The sequence below is a fragment of the Amblyomma americanum genome, chromosome 1 (assembly GCF_052857255.1).
Source record: "Amblyomma americanum isolate KBUSLIRL-KWMA chromosome 1, ASM5285725v1, whole genome shotgun sequence".
Taxonomy (NCBI): Eukaryota; Metazoa; Arthropoda; class Arachnida; order Ixodida; family Ixodidae; genus Amblyomma; species Amblyomma americanum.
This window is the reverse complement of record NC_135497.1, coordinates 273,105,866-273,127,475: the sequence shown is the minus strand read 5'-3', so window position 1 is coordinate 273,127,475 and position 21,610 is coordinate 273,105,866. Positions and strand designations below refer to the sequence as shown.

The 21,610-nt window shown below is 44.5% G+C and overlaps 1 protein-coding gene across 1 annotated transcript; it reads right to left on the bottom strand.

The window, feature by feature from the left end:
- Positions 1-685: 685 nt before the first annotated feature.
- PCNA (Proliferating cell nuclear antigen) lies at positions 686-20,552 on the bottom strand. Its single transcript, XM_077649257.1, has 6 exons — positions 20,195-20,552; positions 20,027-20,124; positions 19,379-19,446; positions 19,038-19,182; positions 6,226-6,399; positions 686-853 (listed from the first exon to the last, which is right to left on the bottom strand). Exons 1-6 carry the CDS (start codon positions 20,413-20,415, stop codon positions 774-776), a joined length of 786 nt encoding a protein of 261 aa, XP_077505383.1. The 5' UTR covers positions 20,416-20,552; the 3' UTR covers positions 686-773.
- Between the last annotated feature and the right edge of the window lie 1,058 nt (positions 20,553-21,610).

Below are 21,610 nucleotides of genomic sequence, written 5' to 3'. Positions count from 1 at the left end.
CCTTTAATATGGTACTGCTAGCAGTGTAGTGCATCAGAATACAACCAAGATGCATCAAGAACAATGGTTAATTAATGTCAAAAGGTAGTTTTAACGACAGCTGGGCTCATTTATTTAGTGCTTTGTAGCACAGCGCAATATCTGTATCGGTTTTTACAGTTCAGAAAATGCAATTCTTGTCAGCACTGCAGTGACGAATTTTGGGCCCACACACAGACAAAACGGTATGGGGCAGCACTTAGCCACGCCTACAAGCATGCGTGATGTGCTCCTTTTCGGCGCATGCTACCTATCTCTAAATGAACGAGGAGACCAACTAAGTTACCCAGCTAGTTAACACATCTTAGCTGTATTGGCTGTGAAAATATCATACAATGCGTCATGAGCACTAAAACTCGCAATGTGCTAAACGAGCTCTCTCAAAATATAAAAAATGAGCTGCAACAAGCTCTAGGCTAGCCAGACATCTCCACATATATACATGAATGACACACCAAAAATTACTTTCAATCTTGCACCTAACCAAGTAGTACCTTACCATTTCCTGCAAATTGAGCAGTTCCAGGGAACATGGAAGTTTCTGTTTTTGTGCTTCCTGTGAGTGTAATTCAAAAACAGTACCATTTTGAACACGGATCTTTACCTGCAAAATTGTCGCCAAAAGAACAAGTGACTGTTCCCAACATGGTTTTTAAAAGAAAACTTTATGACAAACTTTATTGTAAAAACGAAAACTGGCAAAGCAGCAAAAAGAGGAGGGAGCAGACAGATTCTCAGTTGTCTTCCGAATCCTCTATCTTTGGTGCCAGGTAGTAGCGCACATAGCCCATGTCTTCAACCTTGTACTCCACCACTAAAAGTAATGAAGAAGTAGGTTAATGGGAGCTCGATCTTGTTAAAGACAAATCATACATGCCGTGCACACATGCTGATCTCGGAAGCAACTGCGAGTTTCTATCAACAACCAGGAGTTCTCGTCAACAGCTAGCAAGGCTGTTGAAGATGATGGTCTTAATATGGTTTATGTATGTTTTATGTATATGGTCGTGATAAAAGGCACAAAAGGACAGAATGTGTAAGTGATCGCCAAAAGCAGTTTTAACACGATAGTGTTAACGAGCTTGTATCGCAGAAAAGCCGACATCGATGGCGTTGAACACTAAAATCCCCGATTGGTTGATATAGTCATGATGTCACAGCCACATGGCCTCGCATGGGAATTTCAAACCCATAACACGTGAGGTCTCCTCTATTTGGCTGCAATTTCTGCACCAGTTCAGGAGGTGCAGTACTCTTGGACTCTATTTGACAGTGCAGCTTGCACCACCTGCACTTCAGCACTAGTCTCCTGGCGAGTTTTCTCGTGCAAGTAGTGCAAGGCGCTTGGCACACTCCATAGCAGACAAGTACCAGATGACTCCGCGACAATACTTGTTTTAGTGAGTGGCGTTGAGCTGTCTGCATACCCGTGATAGACGCGGCATCAGTGCCGTGCACTCAATGACAGTGTACATGCGTGGGTGTATGTGTAGGCGCAAGTAAGAAACTGGGTGGCAGACGCATTGCATACGGGTTCTCGCCTTTCTGCCCAGCCTCGCACATTGCTTTACACCATTTCTCTTTTGTGAGCAAATATTATTACACGCAGCATGACGAAGCGTTTGTATAAGAGGCAGATGGTGGGATGTTTTAGTGTGCTAGCACTTATAATGGCCATTCCCTGCATTTGGGCGTTGTGTGTTTGTCTGTCTGAAGTTGGTTTTGTGGCAGGCTGCTTACGTGCCCACCATGTCAGGCTGCATCCCAATTATTCGCGAGAGGCTGCTCGGTAAGGGCAACCAGGGTCGCAACCCAGCCGAAGCAACCCAAGTCCCACTGATGGCAACACCTGCCATAGCACCTGCCTTGTGCCACTGCGCCGCTGCTCATCTGCCCACCGGGTGGCTTACTTGCCAAGTTGTAGCCGGTGGTAACCAGGTAAGAACCTGGGGCGCTAACTAGGCGGCACCACCCCTATGCGCACCGAGCTAAGCGGAATGAGCAGCAGCGGTTAGGAAGAGAACGTGATTCGAATGATTCTTGCACAGTAGATAAACGAAAAAGTTGAGGCTGTAATTAATTGGTAGCCTGGTACAACCTAGTAGGTTGTAGCTCTAACCGACAATTCACGCCTTGGTAGCACACATATCCGCACTTGGCCTAATTACCCAAATCGACATTTTTTTAAGAGCATCAGCCCTTACTACCTAAGTTTGTGAAGGACACGTATGTATGCAATGAAGGTCAAATTGACCAAAACAATAACCACAAAATTCGGGGGCCACACGTTTGACGCAGAATGTTCGAAATGGTGTCAAATGACTTGAATGTTCCTGAGGATAAAATTACTGAGATGAAGCCCAAAATATGTGTGGGATTCGCAACAACCTTTCCACCCACAAACCGTGCATTCTGAAGACCTTCAGACAGTGTCAAACTATTTGTAGTGTCATGATGCACATATTTATAAAACTTATTAAGGGGGGACGTGGGTCTTTGGGACCAAAAAATCGCAAAAAAATCGACTTTTCAATTTTGTCATAGTTGGATATGTCTCATCATTTTCCATCTCAATTTCAAGTTTCATGGCTGAATACCGCGTAGTTTACGAGAAATCGACACGCAAAGATGCAATTTTGACAAGAGAGCTCACGAAAAACGGTTAGAAAATGCTCATTTTGCGTCGCGTCAAAAGTAGCCGGCGCAGCGAGGCAACTTTGGTCTCGTTTGAAAGAGCGACGCCTCAGCTTTCTTTCCCGTCAGAACGAAAGGTCGACTGCGATTAGTCACCGAGAAAAAGACAGAAAACAAAACAAAATGCGGCAATGGTATTGGCTGTCGGGCACCACGTGGCGAAATTCAAGCGCCTCATTGGCCGGAGCCATTTTTTTTAGCGCTCTGCACTCGTTCTGCGACGCCATTTTGAAAAAGACCACCGTGCCGTGAAACCGGATCGGAAGTTCGCAGCGCGCATAAGTTTGGGAAAAAACGTAAAAAATGCCGTAGAAAGCACACGGAAGACACAAGTTCGTCGGCAGTGATGTCAACCAGCAGCAGCGGAGTGCCTGAGCGTGGTCCGGCGGATGACTGACGCGACCATGGCAGCCGTTCCGGCGTTCGTTCCGAGCGCGGTGCACATCGCGGCTGCAGCGGATGATGAAGAGCCGGAGGATGGTTTTACTTCACAAGTAGTGATCGGAAGAGGGAATAAACGAGACACAGGAGCGCGATTCGGTGGTCGTGATAAGCGCTTCTTTACCAGCTTTGGCGTCCGCCTTCGACACGGAGCAAATCGCAGGCTCGGGCGAGATTGGCAGCAGCGAGTCAGAGTAGACACATTTCTGCCCAGCGCTGATCACAAGGAATTGCTAAGCACCCCGATGATAAAATCGCCAGTTTGGCAGCAATTTCTGCAACGTAGCGCAAGATGTGGACGCTAGCAAACGAGCATGTAGATGCCAACCCGCCATTGCCTGCGGAGCTACCGACATGGTCGTAGATTTGGTGGCAATCGACAGACTGCTTCACAATACAGTGTGCACCCTCGACCTCATTCTTGCAGCTTGCTAAGCGGCGGCAACGGCAAAAATGTGATTCAGACTATTCACTATGGGCCTTCTAAGCTGTTTGTTTCGGAAAATTAAGCACTGTAATGTGCTTACACAGCTTCAAAATGTTGCATTTCGTTTTTTGCGTTTTTCTGTTACATTTTCTGCGCCACCCTACACACTGCTGACAAGCTTTTCCCAGCTCTGGCTCGCGCAATTTTCACCATTCTTGTTTTATTTGAAAGCTGAATGATTGGCACTTGCAATAAAACCATTAATAGCACTCTTGATAAATTTTTAAAAAATTAAACAGCATAAAGAAAAATCACCTTTTTTCTCGCCACTTTTATCTGAACTTCAAAACATTGTAACTTTGGTTGCAGAATGGCTAGAACAATGAAAGTACCCTTATTGCAAGCATTAATAATAGTTGAATCCAGAGAAAATTTATTTGAATCTGAGTAGCCAATTGAGTAGCCAATTTTTTTTCAAAAAGGTGTCAGAATAATTTTACCAAAATTCTTGAATTAATAAGAAACGACATAATATACACAAAAATGGATACCATATTTGAAATCAGCACACTAAAATACATAATAGCTAATGTTTTCATTTTAATGAGTCCAATATTAAAAAATTTTTCTCTAAGACCCTCTTCCCCCCTTAACTGACATAACGAGGTAATATAGTAGATATAGTGAAGGTGGCTGTATATCACAATAGTAATGCGAAATCCATGAGGTAGATGGCACTGCCTGTGTCTTGGAAGGGACGTTTCCGGAAAGAAAACATCCACGGATGTTTGGATTTGGTCTTCACGTTTTCTGAGCACACCGATGTATACACTTGAAGCTCCCGTAGTAAACACCAGGGCAGTGTTGGCGGAGAATTTTTTAATATGATCGCAACATCTGTGATGACTCGCTGTGACGTCATCCGCACCTGCATTACAGCAGCAACTGGCTTTGAGGGCACCACCAGTTTACGTCTTTGCCTGCCAGTCAGTCTCTGATAGTCACTCCGCCACCACCATCCACCAACAGGGAATGCGAGTTGTTGAGTTCAAATAATTCCAAGTAATCAGGCAACTCTGTTCTGTTGTAACTCATAGACAACCGCAAACACTTTCGGATAGAACAGCAACAGACTGAACCACGCGTATAAACTGTCAAAGGTCGTCTCGAGCGACAGTCTGAATAACCTCTTGAATTCAGTTTGTTGTCTCTTCAAAGTGCCCATTTACATGGTCACGGTCAGACTGTGCCAATTAGCACAACCCAAAGGAAAGGGCGGCGTCAAATTCTTTATCACTTTTGGAATTAACAAATTTCATGGTCACACTCCAAGAGATGTGCGACATCAAACAAATGCACTGCGTTCAATACAACCAGCGCAATCCCGCTATATGTCAAACCACATGACCAACACAAATACACGAGCGCAGCAGATGAACGTTCCTGCATTTTTGCGCTCGATTTGGCCGCTGCGCCGAGAGCAGTAGTGTCAGGCTACACTCGCACCGCAAGAACTGGCGCTGAACTGGCAACGGCACTTTTGTGAACTAGTGCAGAAAGTGCAGCCAAATCGAGGAGACCTGTAATGTCACGCGTGGAATGAAAGCGACTAAAGCATAACAAGCAATGCGAATTAAAGGCCGCCACATGTCTCAAATGATTTAACTTCATAAAGCAATTGATATCACTTTTAAAATTTTTTAAGAATGTAGGCGGGATTCGCACCCACGACTCTTTGGTTGCGAGTGAGGCATGCTACCGACTAGGCCATGCAAGGCACGCTTGGGAACAAGAGGGAGTTTATATGTACGTTGTGTGGTCTTTCATGTAAAGTGATATCTTACGACTGTATGATAATGAGTATTTGTGTAACTAAGAGGACCAGACTGCTATTGCGTCATACCCTTAAGGTGGGGCTTAAGTGTCTCTCTTGGTTTTTGGCACTGCATTGAAGAAAAACCATAGCATTGGACCCAGAGTGAAAAGGCATGCTTCTACTTTGTATAATTTGGAAATGTGCAATTTTCAAACTAGTACACTGTTCCCTCAAAAATTTGATTATGGCATGACGATTTCTTTTGCTTTAACCGTTGCCATCAAGCAACCTTCGATGCAGTACATTACAAGACTGAATAGGATGAAAAGTATGCGAATCGCAACCATGTCTTGCATCACTAAGAGGTCCAGACTTCAACATCACTTGTTTCTGAAAACCAACCTCTTTTACAGTTACCTCAGGTACTTAGATCAAATGCAAAACCTTGTTTAAACACAAGAGAAGCAAACAACTACATATCCCCAATATGCTACATTCTTCTAAGCTATCACTGTGTTTCAACAATATAGTTCTTAACTTCTGGATGTACAGTGGAATCACATTAATTGCAACTACATGAATTCGAACAACTAGTTTAGTCGAAGTGATTTTTCAGTCCCATCAACATCACGTTTTAAGCTACCCTTAATCATAACTCTGCATAAGTCATAAAATTTTCAGTCCCTTTCAAAATCAAATTATCGAGTTGGTTGCAATTACACAGCGAAATTATAGTTGATTGTGAACAAAGTACACTGCACAAAACAAAGGCATGAGCAATATGTTACATGGGAATGAGCCTGCTTACCCAAAGGCACATCTGCAGACATGGACAGCTGCACTTGTGCCGAGAGAGGTGTCGCCTTGGTAAATGAATTGAGGTAGCTCAGTGCAAAGGTTAGTGAAACAGCCTCCTGTGTCTCAATGATCACAGCTTCGTCTTCTTTGTCCACATTGGCTGTCTGTGCGAGCTTGACATTTCCTGCATTACAAGGAATGAGGTAAACGTTATATTAAGCTGTAAACTAAGCTTGTCATGACAACATAAGTCTTGACAGCCATTAAAACACAATGAAACAACTTGGGACAAAATTCTTAAGCTGAAAGCTCATTTCATCTAACTGCTAGTGCAAATGTACAGAATTCTGGTAATTTAAAACAATTTCACCAATAACTTGCAAGTTTGACCGGTTAATCTTTGGTCGAAGTCATGCAAGTGTCAACTGTCTGCCAATCTGTACACACCACATGTCGTTTGCTTAAAAAGTTCACAGGTTAGCATGCCCACAGATGAAAAAGGACAGCACATACCTCCTAGCAAAACAGCTGCACAATTACTTCGCATGAGCTCAAGTGTAATAACAGGATTCCCTAAATCCCTTGCTAGCAGCTCTCTTAACAGCCAAGACATGTAAGTCAAAATAGTGGGAATATTTTTTTAGTAGAAATTGTACGCACGTTTCGTTTACTCAATTGAGGCGCTCAGTATGACCACACTTTCAGCAAGCAGGATGTTTTTTTCTTTAAACCGACAAAGAAAACGTGCTGCCATGTACAGGTCAAAGCAATATGAAAGGGAACACTCTATTAGCATGCAGTCAACAATAACACTTCCAAGTATGAATTAGATACACATTCTTTGCTTTTTCCCAAGTGTTTCTAGTGATGCACTATCCCTTTTAAAGAATAAGGACACCAAATTTCTAGGAACACCTGACTGGAGATGTGCTTCAGCATTTTTAAATAATACATTAAAGCACAGTTTTTTACCTTAAGTTTTAGTTTTGGTTTCTGCTAGCTGCAACCTCAAAACACAAAACTGTCACAAGCCACCTGCACTCATTTAACAGCAAAAGATTTGCTACCTCACTGTCTGCTGATAACTGCAGATCCACACCAAGTCATGTGTGCTTCCAGCAGACAGCAGGGCAGCAAATGTGTCACTGTTCACAGCAAATTCGCTACTATGCTAACTCTGCAGCCCACAGAAACTAGAACTCCAACTCTTGACAAAAAAATAGAGCAGTAATATATTACTATATGGAAGGTATACCTTCTTCAGTCCTGTCATTTTTAAAGCTCTACACTGTTTTTATTAGAAAAATTTGCCAGCCAGTCCAAAGCCTTTGCAAAAAGCAATGAGTAGTAACACTGCGAAAGGTTTGACACCGGTTGCAGCTTCCAATGGTCGTACTGCTAAACTGTTATTCAGAGCAACTTTTGGAGTACTTTTGAACAGCTGCATCAGCATTTTGGGGCAGCAGTGTGCCATTTTTAGATGTGTCTTGCCCATCAAGCAGCTAATTTTGAACCAGATAATTATTGTGAAGAAATCGAACCCTGGCTAACATCCAACTGCCTTAAGCTAATCTCATATCATGGAAAGTTAATTTTTGCAGTGTTTTACATCTCCAATGCTGCCAATAGTCGCGATTTCGAGACTTGCTCAATTATTTGCAATGCCTTTATTCCCAACAGAACCATGTTCTCAACCAGTATTGCCGCATGTCACAAAAAAAACACTCCATATACCAGCACACAGAACAGGGGGAATTTTTAAGCCTATTTGTAATGCAGCAGCAGCAGTGTTTGGGCTAGCTGGTTGCGCATTACAAGATCGCAAAAGCACTCAAACGACGAAGACATTTTAGGAAAGACACCCAACACGGTGGAACACTGCTGTTACTGACTCGGCTGCTGCTACTCTGCAATTGTGGGAGTATTCCTGCATGACACATACATTGCAAATGCCACCCCGTGCAAAAAGTGCCAGCGGACATTTTGAACTTTGACACAGCTTGGTCTGGCTCAACTAAACAAGTATCTACTGAGGCGAGCACTAGAAGCTGCAGGTGCCTCAAGGAACATTTAGTGCGCATGTGTGGCATGATGACTGCACACAGTTCACAGAGGGACCCTGTAAAGGTGGCAGCTTCCAGCACTTTTCATTATTTTCAGTTTCAGCAACACACTGGGGCAAAGGCACCCAAAACCAAAGGTGCCAAAATGGAACTGCGCCGAAAGAGACGGCACAGACAGCACTTAATATGATGCAGCCTAGCGAGTTTTTGTTTCTGTCCACGTTTTCCTTGTCCCTATGAAAAGGCAGAGCTTCGGGATTCTACCGTATTTACACAACTGTAAGTCAACCTATTCCTTTAACTTTGAAAATCTGAATGGGGGGGGGGGGGTTGTCGACTTGAAATCGAAACCAAAGCATAGCAACATAAATAAAGGAGAGAAAAACGAGATATCAGGGATGCTACAGCGTGATTACAATTTTATGTTTACTCTACCTAGTAGCATTCGACTGTTTAGCGCGCTTGTTCGGAAGGATTTCTTTTTTTTTACTTTTAACTGCGCACTCAGCGATCATGGGAGTGTCAATAGTTGATGGAAGGGCCGCTGTTCCAATCATGGCAGCACCACCACTCGGAACGGCAGTGCCTCCGGGGAGTGTCAGTAGCCGATGGAAGGGCTGACGCCGTTCAAGCATAGTTTCTCTTTGCCTGTTTGACGCATTTGACTTTACTGTCGGCCACGTTTTACCAGTTTTTAATACAGAACTTTGCCATTCCTCATTTGTGCTCCGTGGCCGGTAAGCGCTCGGTGCTTGTTCACGAATACATTCAAGATGGCTGTCATTCTTTAGGCCAAAGAAACGAACCACACACCAGGCCGCAAGTTCAACATTTCAAAACAGGTGATGCAGGTGTGGCGGCTGCAGTGAGGCAAAATTTTCAGCTGTTCCATGCAATGTTGTGGTGCGGCATTTGCGAAGTGGGGTATTTCACTGGACGACGAAGTTAGAACAACATGCAGTGGAACTGCAGCAGCTATGACGATGGAGCAAGCGTAGACGAGTAGCCCAGTGACTAAATACATCTTCATTTTGGAATGTCCCATAGGCAAGCCTTTTTTTTCCCTGACATATGTGTGTGTGTGGGGGGGGGGAGGGAGGGGATAGTTGGCTTACAATTGTGTAAGTACGGTAATACACAAGATTCACACAAGATTATAGTGGTGGCAGTGAAAACAATGCAAACGTTTATGCTTGGTGCAGCTTTACCTCATCCTTGTGCACGTCTCGCCACTGCCTCCCTTCTACCAACAACTGGTCTGGCAGATGAAAAGCTATACCACAAGCTTCTGCATATGTGAAATGACCACAAATGCCAATCAAGAGAGGCGATAGCAAGCCACAAGGTCTTCAAGAGTCTAGAAAACACGTTGCACTAGCACGAAATAAAAAGAAGATGGCGACGTTTTTTTCATGCGCTGAGATGAAATAACCTTGCGCTCACTGTTACTTTTCAATGTCTTAGGCTACTGTGGTTAAAGGCTAGTACATTTTTTTCTTCTCTTGAGAAAAATTAACAGACGTTCAAAATAGGAGTTGCCAGATGGGAAAAACGGAACAACATGTTCTTCACTGAACTCATTCGTGCTCCACATATCATACAGATAGAGACAAGCTGTGCTAGCAAGTGGCAAGGAGGTTGGCCAATCCGAGTTACACCCGTCACACAGGTCATTTCAAAGGTGCTTGCACTGACAGTCTATAAACCCAAAGACCAACTGAGCCCTGCTATATGGGCGGCTGCGATGTCCATCAAGCCTACGAGCGATTAATATTATAGTAACGAATGAACATTTTGTTTTTAACCTCTTCAACTTGTAAGTCGATTGTATGCATGCCTGCAAAATTATTAGTGGCAATGGCGGTGCCACAGCACCTTAGTGCGAGATGATGGAATACATCGACAGCGACAGTTTGCCATGTAGCAGCAGCACAATTATTTCGACTTCGATAGTGACTGAGAATCTCGAAGGCTCTCGACTCAATAGCCTTTGAAAGTGCATATGTGACAAGAGTATTACATCAACGGAGAAGCGCAAACGTGTTCTGCACAGGTCTGAATTCACCTGAACCGAAATTCTAGCAACTAGCAATGGTGCCGACAATGAGTATGCTCTGAAGAGCTACACAAAACGAAATTTCCTGTTTGGTTTTCTCATTTTACTTCCTTTTTGCACAATTCAAAGGCCCACTGCAACAGTGGTCCGACAGACCTCGGTTTATTTTCTCGGGGATGTTTTTCACAGCAACGGCTGTACGAGGTTGCATTCAAATGCAACACGTGGCGTCAGGAGCATACCCTCTCTAGGCCTGTCTAGAAAGCTTCACATCACCATCATCACTGTGCAATCCCATTATTTTTGGTGCACTTTAGTGATATCAGGATGGCGCGCCAAATAGTGTTGTGCAGGAGTGGAAGCATGGAGCATTCTGCATAGTCCTTCGGATTAAAAAAACTGTGCAGTTCACAACCTGCCGAAGAAATCATCAACATGTTGACGTGTTGACGGTGTGGGACTGCCATAGAGTTGCATCGTTGGTCCATTCATAGCTAAGTACCAACTTTGTTATCTATATATATAACGTGTGATATAGAGTAGCGAGCGACGACAGACAGGCAAATAGGACTGGGGAAGTAGATTAGGCATGTAGGCCTTAGTGCGTTGAAGCTAGCGAAGGGGAAGTAGGTTAGCGCTGGGCCATTGTAGGGTTAGCGGGAACCATGTGCTAGCACATTATTTAGGAAGTTTTTTTTCTCTTTTTTCTTTTTGTGTAATTTGTTCTTAGGCGTGCAAGTTGGTGTTCTTTTTGTTTTTTTTTCTCTTGGTCATGCAGGTTATTGTTGTTTGGTTTTGTTTGTTTGATTCGAACGAGCAGAAAACGTACTGGCGGGCCAGGGTCCCTCACACAAGAAAAACCAAAAGAAGCCAAGGATGAGGGAGGAAACCTCGTCCAATGGGAAATATGCAATCGATGGTGCTTCCTAGACGAGACGGGGTTCGCAAGTGTGACGAAGGCAGAGGTGACAAGCTTTGTGTGCAGCTTGTGTGAAGTAAACATGAAGTTCCAAAAACAACTGGTGAGTGAAGTTGAGGGAATGAGTGAGGAACTTAGGCATGAAAAGGAGAGGCGTGCAGAATTCAAGACTAGAGTCAAGAGAGAGTGGAGCAGCAGGGTAGGACCCACAAGCGAGAACTGAGCGAGGAACGAGAGGAAAGAGGCCAATTGGAGAGGCAGGTGGAGGAGCTGAGAACGAGACAGGCAGAGAGAGAGAGGGGCAAAGACTGGAAGCAGAACAAGGAAGGGCAACAGAGCCAGCCAGCATAACAGACTTGGAGGCAGACACGACAATGTGGAGCCCGCCAAAGAGAGAAGAGCACCCGGAAAAGGCTGAGAAGAACAGAGGAGCCGTGGTAGTAGAGGGGACCCAGGGATCAACACCAGAAGCATAACAGAAGCACGGCACAGGCAGAGGAGCAAAGATGGACAGCAGCAGGAAGGTTTGGGTAGTAGGAAGCTCAAATGTCTACCAAGTGAAACGAGCACTATGAGCAGGTGCAGGTCGAGAGCATTCCAGGAAGGTGTTTTAGAGAGGTTGCAGAAAGAGCGAAGGCTATGCTCTGGGAAAATGTAACAGGTGAGAACCTTGCGGTCCTGCACGCAGGGGTCAACGATGTGCTGCAGGATAGAGGGAAACACCTGCGAACAAATCCAGGTGGGGATGACAAAACTTAGGCCGACTTCCGAGGCAGTGCACATTGTTCTGTGCACAGTCCCACAGGTCAGGGGACAGGGCCCATACATTGAGGGCCAGGTCATGAGGGCAAAACACAGTGATCAGGGAGATGGGGAAGACCCTCAGGTGTGATGTGATGGATGTCAACCGGGTGATTTATGGAGACGGGAACTCCCACCCCCCTTTCTCTCCAGATGGCATCCATTACGCCAAGCCAGCGGGATGGCAGGTGGGCAAAAGGATGGGCCCATAGGGCACTGGATTTTTAAAAGGAACACATACCCCTGCAGGCCAAGGAGTAAACAACAAATCTGAAGGGGGGGGGGGGCAGGACAAAGGCATGGAAAATGAGAAGGATGAAATCTCTGTTAGGTTCATAAACTTGCAAGGGGGAGGGGAAGTCGAACTAAATGCGACAAAATCAAAGAACAATTACAAGTTGAAAATTTTTGGGCTTATGAGGATGCCGAAACTCACCTGTGAGACATGGAAAAACTTCCACCCATTGCAGGTTACAATTGGATAGGGTGTAACAGAAAAGGGAAAGACCGTAAAGGAGGAGGCCTAGGGGCATTAGTAAAGGGGTAAGACGGGAAAAGGGTGAGAAAACTGCAGGGAGCATCTAATGGCTCCAGGGGATAGTGGGGAGCCTAGAGAAAATATTAGGGTTTGTATACCTTAAAACAGGGAATCAGTCGAGTGAGAAGAATATAGGGAATTTTGAAAGTACGTCTAAAGATATCATGAAGTTAGGCTTGCATCGGGAAATAATTATCTTAGGCGATATGCTCACTTGGAGTATTTTGGCGAAGCTACAGATGCAACGAACGGGGAAGATGTTAGGAGAACTTTGCGATGCCCATGATCTAGTAATGGTTAATACAGAAACAAAATGCGAGGGGAAAATAACATGTGTAAGAAATAACTCTCAATCAACTATTGACTATTGCCTAACGTCATATTAACTGTATGAAAAAGGTTAGGATGGGTGGAAAACTTTATTGTGGATGGAAAACTTTATTGGACAGGTTAGGGGAAATTGATGAAGGTACAAAAAGCCTGGGGAGCGACCACATTGCAATTGGTAGCGCAATATCTGCAATAGAAACTCAAGTGAGGGAAGGTAAACATAACCTCACTGATGCACAGCTGCAGCTAGCGTCGAAACACATTGAAGACAGTATCCAAGCAACCACATTGGGAGTGGACATATGATGACCTAGTGGGGAGTTTTCAAAGGGAGCTAAAGAAAAGCCAAGTCAAAAAGGGAGGGAAAACATGCAACAAAAAACTGATGGGACAGAGAAGTGAAGGCAGCCATAGCACAACAAGAGGCATCTAGGGAACACAGATTAGCAAAGAAAAGGGAGGCCACAACCATTGAAGTGGACTCAAAATGGAATGAATACCTTGAGACCAAAAGGAAGGCAGCGGCATTAATTCAAGCCAAAATAGTAAAAGCAGCAGTTCACTGGATGAAGGAGATAAATAAGAGGGAAATGCTGCAGAGGTTTTGGGAGCACATAAAGTTACAAGGGAAGAGGGCATCCAACACTCTCTGACCACACAGGAGGGGAAAAGAGTAGAGGGAGAGGAAGTACAGGAAGAATATATAAGACAAACAATTGAAGCAGCAATTGCAGAGCCTGAGGCGAACGGACTAGAGGAGAGCAATGGCGGCAACAAGGCAGGGGAGGAAGAGCTCAGGAAGATGACTGCAAGAGAATGGGACAGAATAGAAGGCAAGGCTTCAATCACAATAGCAATAGGACCAGACAGCATACCTATGAGATTAATTAACATACTAAGCCAAAAAAGCAAACTGAAATTACGACAGATCATTGAAAAAATAATAGGGGGAGGAGACGTACCAAAAGATTGGAAATTGAGCAGGATGAGACTAATATACAAAGGTAAGGGAAACAAGGCCCACATTAAATCCTACCAATTACGGTTACATCAGTTATTACAGACTAGAAATGCAGATGGTGTAAATGAGAATGGAAGAATGGGCAGAACATGAGATCTAACAAGAGCTGGAATGGTTTCTGAAAGGAGAGACGGTTGGAGGGAATCAATCTATTCGTTATAACTCTGTGTATAAAGATAGCCAAGGCAAGTGGGAGCATCTGTGGATAGCATTTTTAGACACTAAGGGGGCATATGATGATGTGAATCAGGAAAAGCTTTGGGGCCAATTGAAGGGATATGGTTCAGGTATAAATCTGGTTGAGTTTCTATGTGTATATTCAGACAATGAGGTGGTGGTAACATAGGAGGGAGTAACTACAAAACCAGCTAAAATTAAAAGTGGGCTAAAACAGGGCTGTCTACTGTCACCCCTACTTTTCATGATATACATTAGTCAAATGGAAAAGAGGTTGGAAGAGAGTAAGGTAGGAGTTGACGTGAGTTATATGCAGAAAGGCCAGAAGGTAAGTCAATTGCTGGCCGGACTGATATATGCAAACAACATTGTACTGCTAGCAGACAAGCAAGATAGGTTGCAGGAACTAGTTGATATCTGTGGTCAGGAGGGCAAGTTAGGACTTTACTTCAGTACAAAGAAGTCCAGGATAATGGTATATAATGATGAGAGGGGAGACCCACTAGAAATACAAGACACTATGATTGACCACATGAAGAGTCATAAGTAACTAGGTATATGCTAAATGAAGAAAAAAAAATATCTGGAAGAACGCAAAAGGATTCTGAAGGACAAAGGGAAAAGGAATTCAGACATTATGAAGCACAGAGCACTATGGAATTATAATAGGTATGAGGTGGTTAGAGGGGTATGGAAGGGTACCAGGCCTCACATTCGGAAATGCAGTCCTGTGCATGAAATCAGAAGTATGATCAAGTCTAGAAATCAAACAAAGAAGTGTAGGAAGGCTGGCCTTAGGTGCACATGGGAACACTCCGAATGAGGGAGTCCAAAGAGATATGGGCTGGGCGGCATTTCAGAGACTAACCCAAATGGAGGAAACAAGGTGGCAGTGGTGGTCCAGCCACTTCAAGCTCTGCAGCAATTTTTGGAGCAGAAAAAATATTCACTTTGGAGCACCTTTGTATCAGAACAATAATTCTGGAGCAACCAGGGAGCAGCACGAAGGGAATAAGGGACTCGCCAAGAAGAGTCTGTTACTAACAAGATCAGGTTTAGCCATGTGTAGCTAGGAAGAAAAAAAAAAACAGAAGGTGCTTCACAAAAAAAGTGACAAAACATTTTATCAATGCTGGCACTGTCTTGCACGCAAGTTCAGCCAAGCATGCTTGACTAAAAGTCCAAAGGACAGGTTTACTTGAATCATTCTTTTTTTAAAGTTGCATTATCTCAATGCTTCTTAGAATTTTTTTAAAATTCATCAAGCTAGCAAAGTGACTCAGCAAGACTGAAATTCCCTTGTTCCAACAAAGCTTGACCTTGTTAGACATGCTCCAAGATTTTGTTCTTCAGCCCGCTTCAGGGTCGATTAACATGAAGCAACCTTTTGATGAAGCCGACATGATGCACGAACATGGAGGAAGAAAAACTCTTGAGATACCCCCACTATCCAAACTGCACGCCAAAAAGTGTGCCAAAATGACAATTGGGAGTGTTTGGCCACAGGCGCAGCCAATGTAACACTAGGTGCAGCAGCGTTGTCTCCTGCAATGCTTGCTGCACATGCGCACTGAGACTGCGGCTAAGTAGGGGGAGCCGGTTTCAAACAATGTGACTTAACCACCTCTCCTGAGCTCTTTCCTTCCTCCATGTGGCGAATGAACTGGCTGCTAAATTCTACCACAAGCAAGCCCACGCTGGATTGCCAACTGCGCAAACGTTTTATTAGGTTTCCAACCAAAAGCTTGAATGGTTCCAAAAATAGTCGTTCCCCTGTGACCACGTCTTTTTGGTGCAGCTAAAGCGCAATACTGATCAATTTTCCACTTTTGGAGCAGACTGGAGCAGCAAAATGTAAATGTATAAGAATGGTGCAAATAGAGTAGCTGGAGCACCACTGCAAGGTGGGCAGAAAAGGTGTACAAGTATCTATACATGAAAAGTATTAACAGAAAACGGACGAAGAGAACCCGAAAGCTGAGAATGAAGTACCTATAGGTGAGAGATGGGGCTCGGAAAAATACTAATCCAAAAACGGAGGTAAAGGGAACAGAAAAAAAGATGTGGAAGGAAAATATGCAGGGAAAATCAGCGTTTAGGTATACATAGGCCACGAAAACAGGACATAAAGAAAGAGCGGTTATTTGATAGCTCGCAGGGCAGTTCATTGCATTTGAAGCTAGGAAAGAGGTTTTGAGAACAAAAACGTGCAGGTCCAAATTTAATGACGTGGATACTTTGCGTGCTGCCTGTAGGATGGAAACGGACACCATACAGCACTTTGTTTTGAGGTACGCAAAACTTCGTCCCACCCTCCTCGAGGGATCATCATCATCAGCCTGACTACGCCCACTGCAGTGCAAAGGCCTCCCCCCATGTCTCTACAGTTAACCCCGTCCTTTGCCAGCTGCGCCCATCCTATGCCCGCTAACTTCTTAATCTCATCCGCCCACCTAACTTTCTGCTGCCCCCTGCTACGCTTGCCTTCTCTTGGAATCCACTCTGTTACCCTTCATGACCAGCGGTTATCTTGCCTTCGCATTACATGCCCTGCCCAAGCCCATTTTTTCCCCTTGATTTCGACTAAGATATCATTAACCCGCGTTTCTTCCCTCACCCATTCTGCCCGCTTTCGGTCTCTTAACGTTACGCCTATCATGTTCCTTTCCATAGCTCACTGCGTTGCCCTCAACTTAAGCTGAACCCTTTTCGTTAACCTCCACGTTTCTGCCCCATAGGTGAGTACTAATAAAATACAGCTCTTGTATACTTTTCTCTTGAGGGCTATTGGCAAACTGCCATTCATGATCTAAGAGAACCAGCCATATGCACACCACCCCATTCTTATTCTTCTAGCTATTTCCCTCTTGTGATCCGGATCAGCGGTCACTACCTGCCCTGAGTAGACGTATTGCCTTGCCGCTTCCAGCACCTCGCCAGCAACTGTGAACTGCTGTTCCCTTGCTAGACTGTTGAACATTACTTTGGTTTTCTGCATGTTAATTTTTACACCCACCGTTCTGCTCTGCCTGTCAAACTCATTAATCATGCTTTGCAATTCATCTCCTGAGTGACTCAGCAAGGCAATGTCATCAGCGAATCGCGGATTATTTAGGTATTCTCCATTAAAACTTATCCCTTACTGTTCCCAATTCAGGCCTCGGAATACCTCCTGTAAACAGGCGGTGAATAGCATTGGTGAGATCGTGTCTCCCTACCTGACGACCTTCCTAATTGGAATTTTATTGCCGACTTTATGGAGGGCTATGGTAGCTGTGCAGTTGCTGTTCCCCGAGGGAACAGCAATAGACTTAGAGAGAGAGCTGCGATTTGCTGGAGAGGATGGGTGAGTGGATGAGAAAAGCGCGGCAGTGACGAATGGGAGGTTAGAAGACTGGTGCAGGAAGCGAAGAGAGGGGTGAATTTGGGCAGGAAAAGATAATCAAACTAGACCCGCTGCGGAGGCTCAGTGGTTAGGGCGCTTGGCTACTGATCCGGAATACCCGGACTCGAACCCGACCGCGGCAGCTATGCTTAGATGGAGGCAAAACGCAAAGGCGCCCGTGTGCTATGCGATGTCAGTGCACGTTAAAGATCCCCAGGTGGTCAAAATTATTCCGGAACCCTCCACTACGGCACCTCTTTCTACCTTCTTCTCTCAGTCCCTCCTTTATTCCTTCCCTTACGGTTCAGGTGCAGTTCAGGTGTCCGCCGATATGTGAGACATACTGCACCATTTCCTTTCCCAAACAGACAATTCAGACATTTTAAAAGCAAATAGGAGGGGGAAAAAATTAACAACAGGCGAAATTATAGGCTAGGAGGCACAAGCTACCACCTGATACAAAGGGTAATGCCACTATCATCCACCCATCGACACTCAGATGAGAATAAAACTAAGCTAAATGCTCATTTTACCAATGCTTGTAATGCGAAATATAGTATACACCCTTTAAGACTAACTAGATGACATGAATGAACCCTGAAAATTTGCTCATCTCATAGAAAACTTAGGAGGGTCGATCTGCAGGTCAGTTTGTAAGGCATGTTCAAGGATCTGAAACACCACTTTGGACAGGACAAAAGGAGGGGCCCAGACGAGTGCTGCATCCATTCTGACATCCCCTAAAGGAGTCCTAATAAGGTAAAAACAAGGTAAAGACACGAATTTATACTCTTCAATATAAAGATGCCTCTAGACTAGAAGCACACAAATTCAAGTGCCTTTCAGCACATAATATGAAAAGCTATAAATTCAGAAGCACAATGAGAAACTAATATGAAAAACAATGAGACAAAATTTTGGCTTCACATACCAGTAGTGTTGACGAGGCCTACAGACAAGTAGACACCACAAAAGCATGGCAATAACAACCTTATCTGTAGTCCTCTTTTGTTGCTAGTACCACACCTGATCTTGTTCAAACCAATGACCTAGCCCAGCTATTTGCACTATGCAATATTCTTAGCCAACTGTACTTGAGTGATTTCCCCTCTATTTCTTGACAATGTGCTTTTAAACACACTCTTCCCTCCTCTGCAGTAAAATCAGACAATTACAGAACTCCACATGCATTGACAGCACATAAGCAATACTATGTAGCGTTGGAGAGTTTTGAAGAAATGGAAGGTAGAGCAGAGAGGAGGCTTCAGACCCCTGTACCTTTGCCATTACATCAGAGAAGTAAAACTTGCATTGAAATGACAAGTGTAAAACAACTTGGCATAAACAGATCTTGAAGAAACCATCATTGCCTAAGAGGCCTGTGAGTACCACAAACTGCTGACAGCATTTTCTTTTTCTTCTCAAGTAACCATAAAAGAGCCTATGCTCTCTTTTGACTACTTGGGCATCAAACCCAATTCTTGCCCCACAACAGCATTCAGCTCAGTTCAAAACAGTTTGTATGCCGTTACCTGTGCCCAAGTCCCCGCTGACAGAAAACCGAACACCATCCTTCGTGCAAGTGATCTGAACAGAGTCCCCAATCTGGCTGAGATCTCGGCAGATGCGCTGGAATTCCCCAGAAGGCATCTTGATGACAACACTGTAGTCAGTCTCCTGTGAAAATGGCAGCAAATTGTGAGATACCACAAAAATTATAGTTTGGCCCACGCCCTGATTTTAAAAAGGCACTGGTGAAACGTGAACAACAATTTCTACAAGTCACGAGAGGTGCTGTGCTTAACTGTTCACCAGTTTCACAGCACAGTTGTAACTCAAATTTTAAAAAAAGATGCAGTCCACAGCGACTTACTGGAATGCCTAGGTGCTCCGTGTCAATGTTCATCAGTTTCATTTCATAGTCGGATACTTTTTCCTGGTCTGAAAAACAGAACGATCTTTGATTTAGGTAACCGAAGATGCAACAGTATATGTGTATTTACAGTTCCGGGAAAATAAAACTGCTGCTGAGAATGCGCATTGAGATGCGACACAAGAACACCGTCTTATTTTCAGGTTTTGATTAAACACGCCTGGAGTATGTTTTTTCCCTCCTCGAAGAACAAGCACAATCCAATAGCGTGCTTGACAAAGAAACTTCGCAACGATAGAGGTATCAGGATTAGCCCGAAACTTTCAGAGCGCTTCGACTGGCTGAAAGAGTCACCTCATAGGAGAAACTCGGAAAATTGATTGAAACCCTGTATTTTAAGTAGGATGGCTCAGTGGCCTAGTTATTGGGAGAAGTTCGGAGGGAGGTCACATGCGGCGGTGAACGCCGGTAGCGCGCACAAAGGCCCATAAGGATAGGAGCGCGAGTGTGTATGTGTGCGTATGGGATATAAAAGTGAAAATCTGCAACTCCAAGACACGGCTAAGCCATTAGACACGTTTTACCAGTTTAAGTTTGTTTAACCATAAGAGTTCACAGCAGGATCGCAAACAAAGCAATGCTACTTACTTGGAGCCTCGAAGACAAAATTAACAGTATCCGCATCATCTTGTGCTTTGATCGTGATGATATCGTTGTTTGCAGCACACTTCAGGATTTTCGAAACGCTGTAGATGCAAAGACAATGGAATTAGGACTGCGAGGACCGCCTGAAACGAGACTTTGCGGATGACTTACCTTGTCAGATTCATGCCCATGGAAAGGTTGCGATCACAACGGAACTTGTCAAAACCGTCGCTTCGCAAATTCAGTGAGACCAGACTGACGTGAGAGACGTCCATAGCCTGCAGACTGATGCCCGTCGCCGAGCAGTCCCACGTCCCCTCGTTGATCAGGTCCTTCACGGCATCGAGGACTTTCTTGAGCAGAGCTCCGTGGACAAGACGTGCTTCAAACATGGTTTAAAATACTGCGCGGCAACTGTTCGCTACCTATCAAGCAAATGCAACGAAGTGCTCTGTGATTACTACTTCTCACAGAAGTCCCAACCTTGCGTACGCTCTAGAGCAAAGAAGCGGCAGAGTGGCGGGAAAGTGTCGTGAGCGCGCCAAATTCGCGCAAGTTTATTGGTCGAGAGCATGGAGGAAAAAAAAAAATTCTGCGCCACCTTTACTCAGCGCCGAGTCCCCGCCTAGCCTTCTCCTGTTTAGGCGCGCCGCCACCGCGCAGCGGCGCTGTGGTCTGGCTTAAACCCCAAGGCATTTGGGTTTAAGGACAGTTAAGGAAAAGTAGATTTTAAGCGGGTAGAATAACCAAGCGAAGGTTATATGATTGGTGGCTGAAAGCAAGACAAGAATAAAATTTCACAAGATATGGCTAGGTGGCTTGAGCCACCGCCCGATTTAAAGGGTTCAGCCGTATTCATCCATCCACCCGGTGGAAATCTGCGGTGGAAATTAGCAAAAAGCGATTGGAAGAATGGTGGTTCAAAAAGCAGATAGATGACATAAGGTTAAAAATGTAGGAAGACGTATTTAAAGAAAATGGCGAATTTTAATAACTTACAACACAGTTGGACAAAAATAAAGGGAAAGAAAGTTGAGAATGGTGGCAATTGCCATCACCCTGTTTCGAAGGCATGGAGGAAGGAAAACAAACTAATTTTTCCTTCCTCCATGTTCGAAGAGGACGCTCCTATCTTCCGTACACCCATCCATCCATCCAGCTTAGTTTCGGGTCCAAGGAAACACAGAGAGGAAAAGATAGCAAAGAGACGCAGTTATCAGAAGAGGAAATAGGCCAAAAATGGGAATCTTATCGATAAAAGAAACAGCAAGTGCAGGTCCTCGTCCAGGCTAAAATAAAGCAGTCCTCTGAACGCTGGCTGGCTGAAGTTCGCGATAAAACTAAAGTGGGGGCCAAGAAAATTCTGCAACCATATAAGCTGGCTGGGTAAAACGAATCAAAGAAAGCAGGAACAGATTCAAGATGCTCAGGGAAAATGTTTAGCGGGAGATGACGCTGTGAACTACATTGCATCAGTTATAGCTCAGCCATTTAGGAACGACTATAGGTTAATCTTTCCAAATGAGGGAGCAACACAGGACAGCACAATAGAAAGCAGCTTAGAACTGACCAGTCTTAACTGGAAAA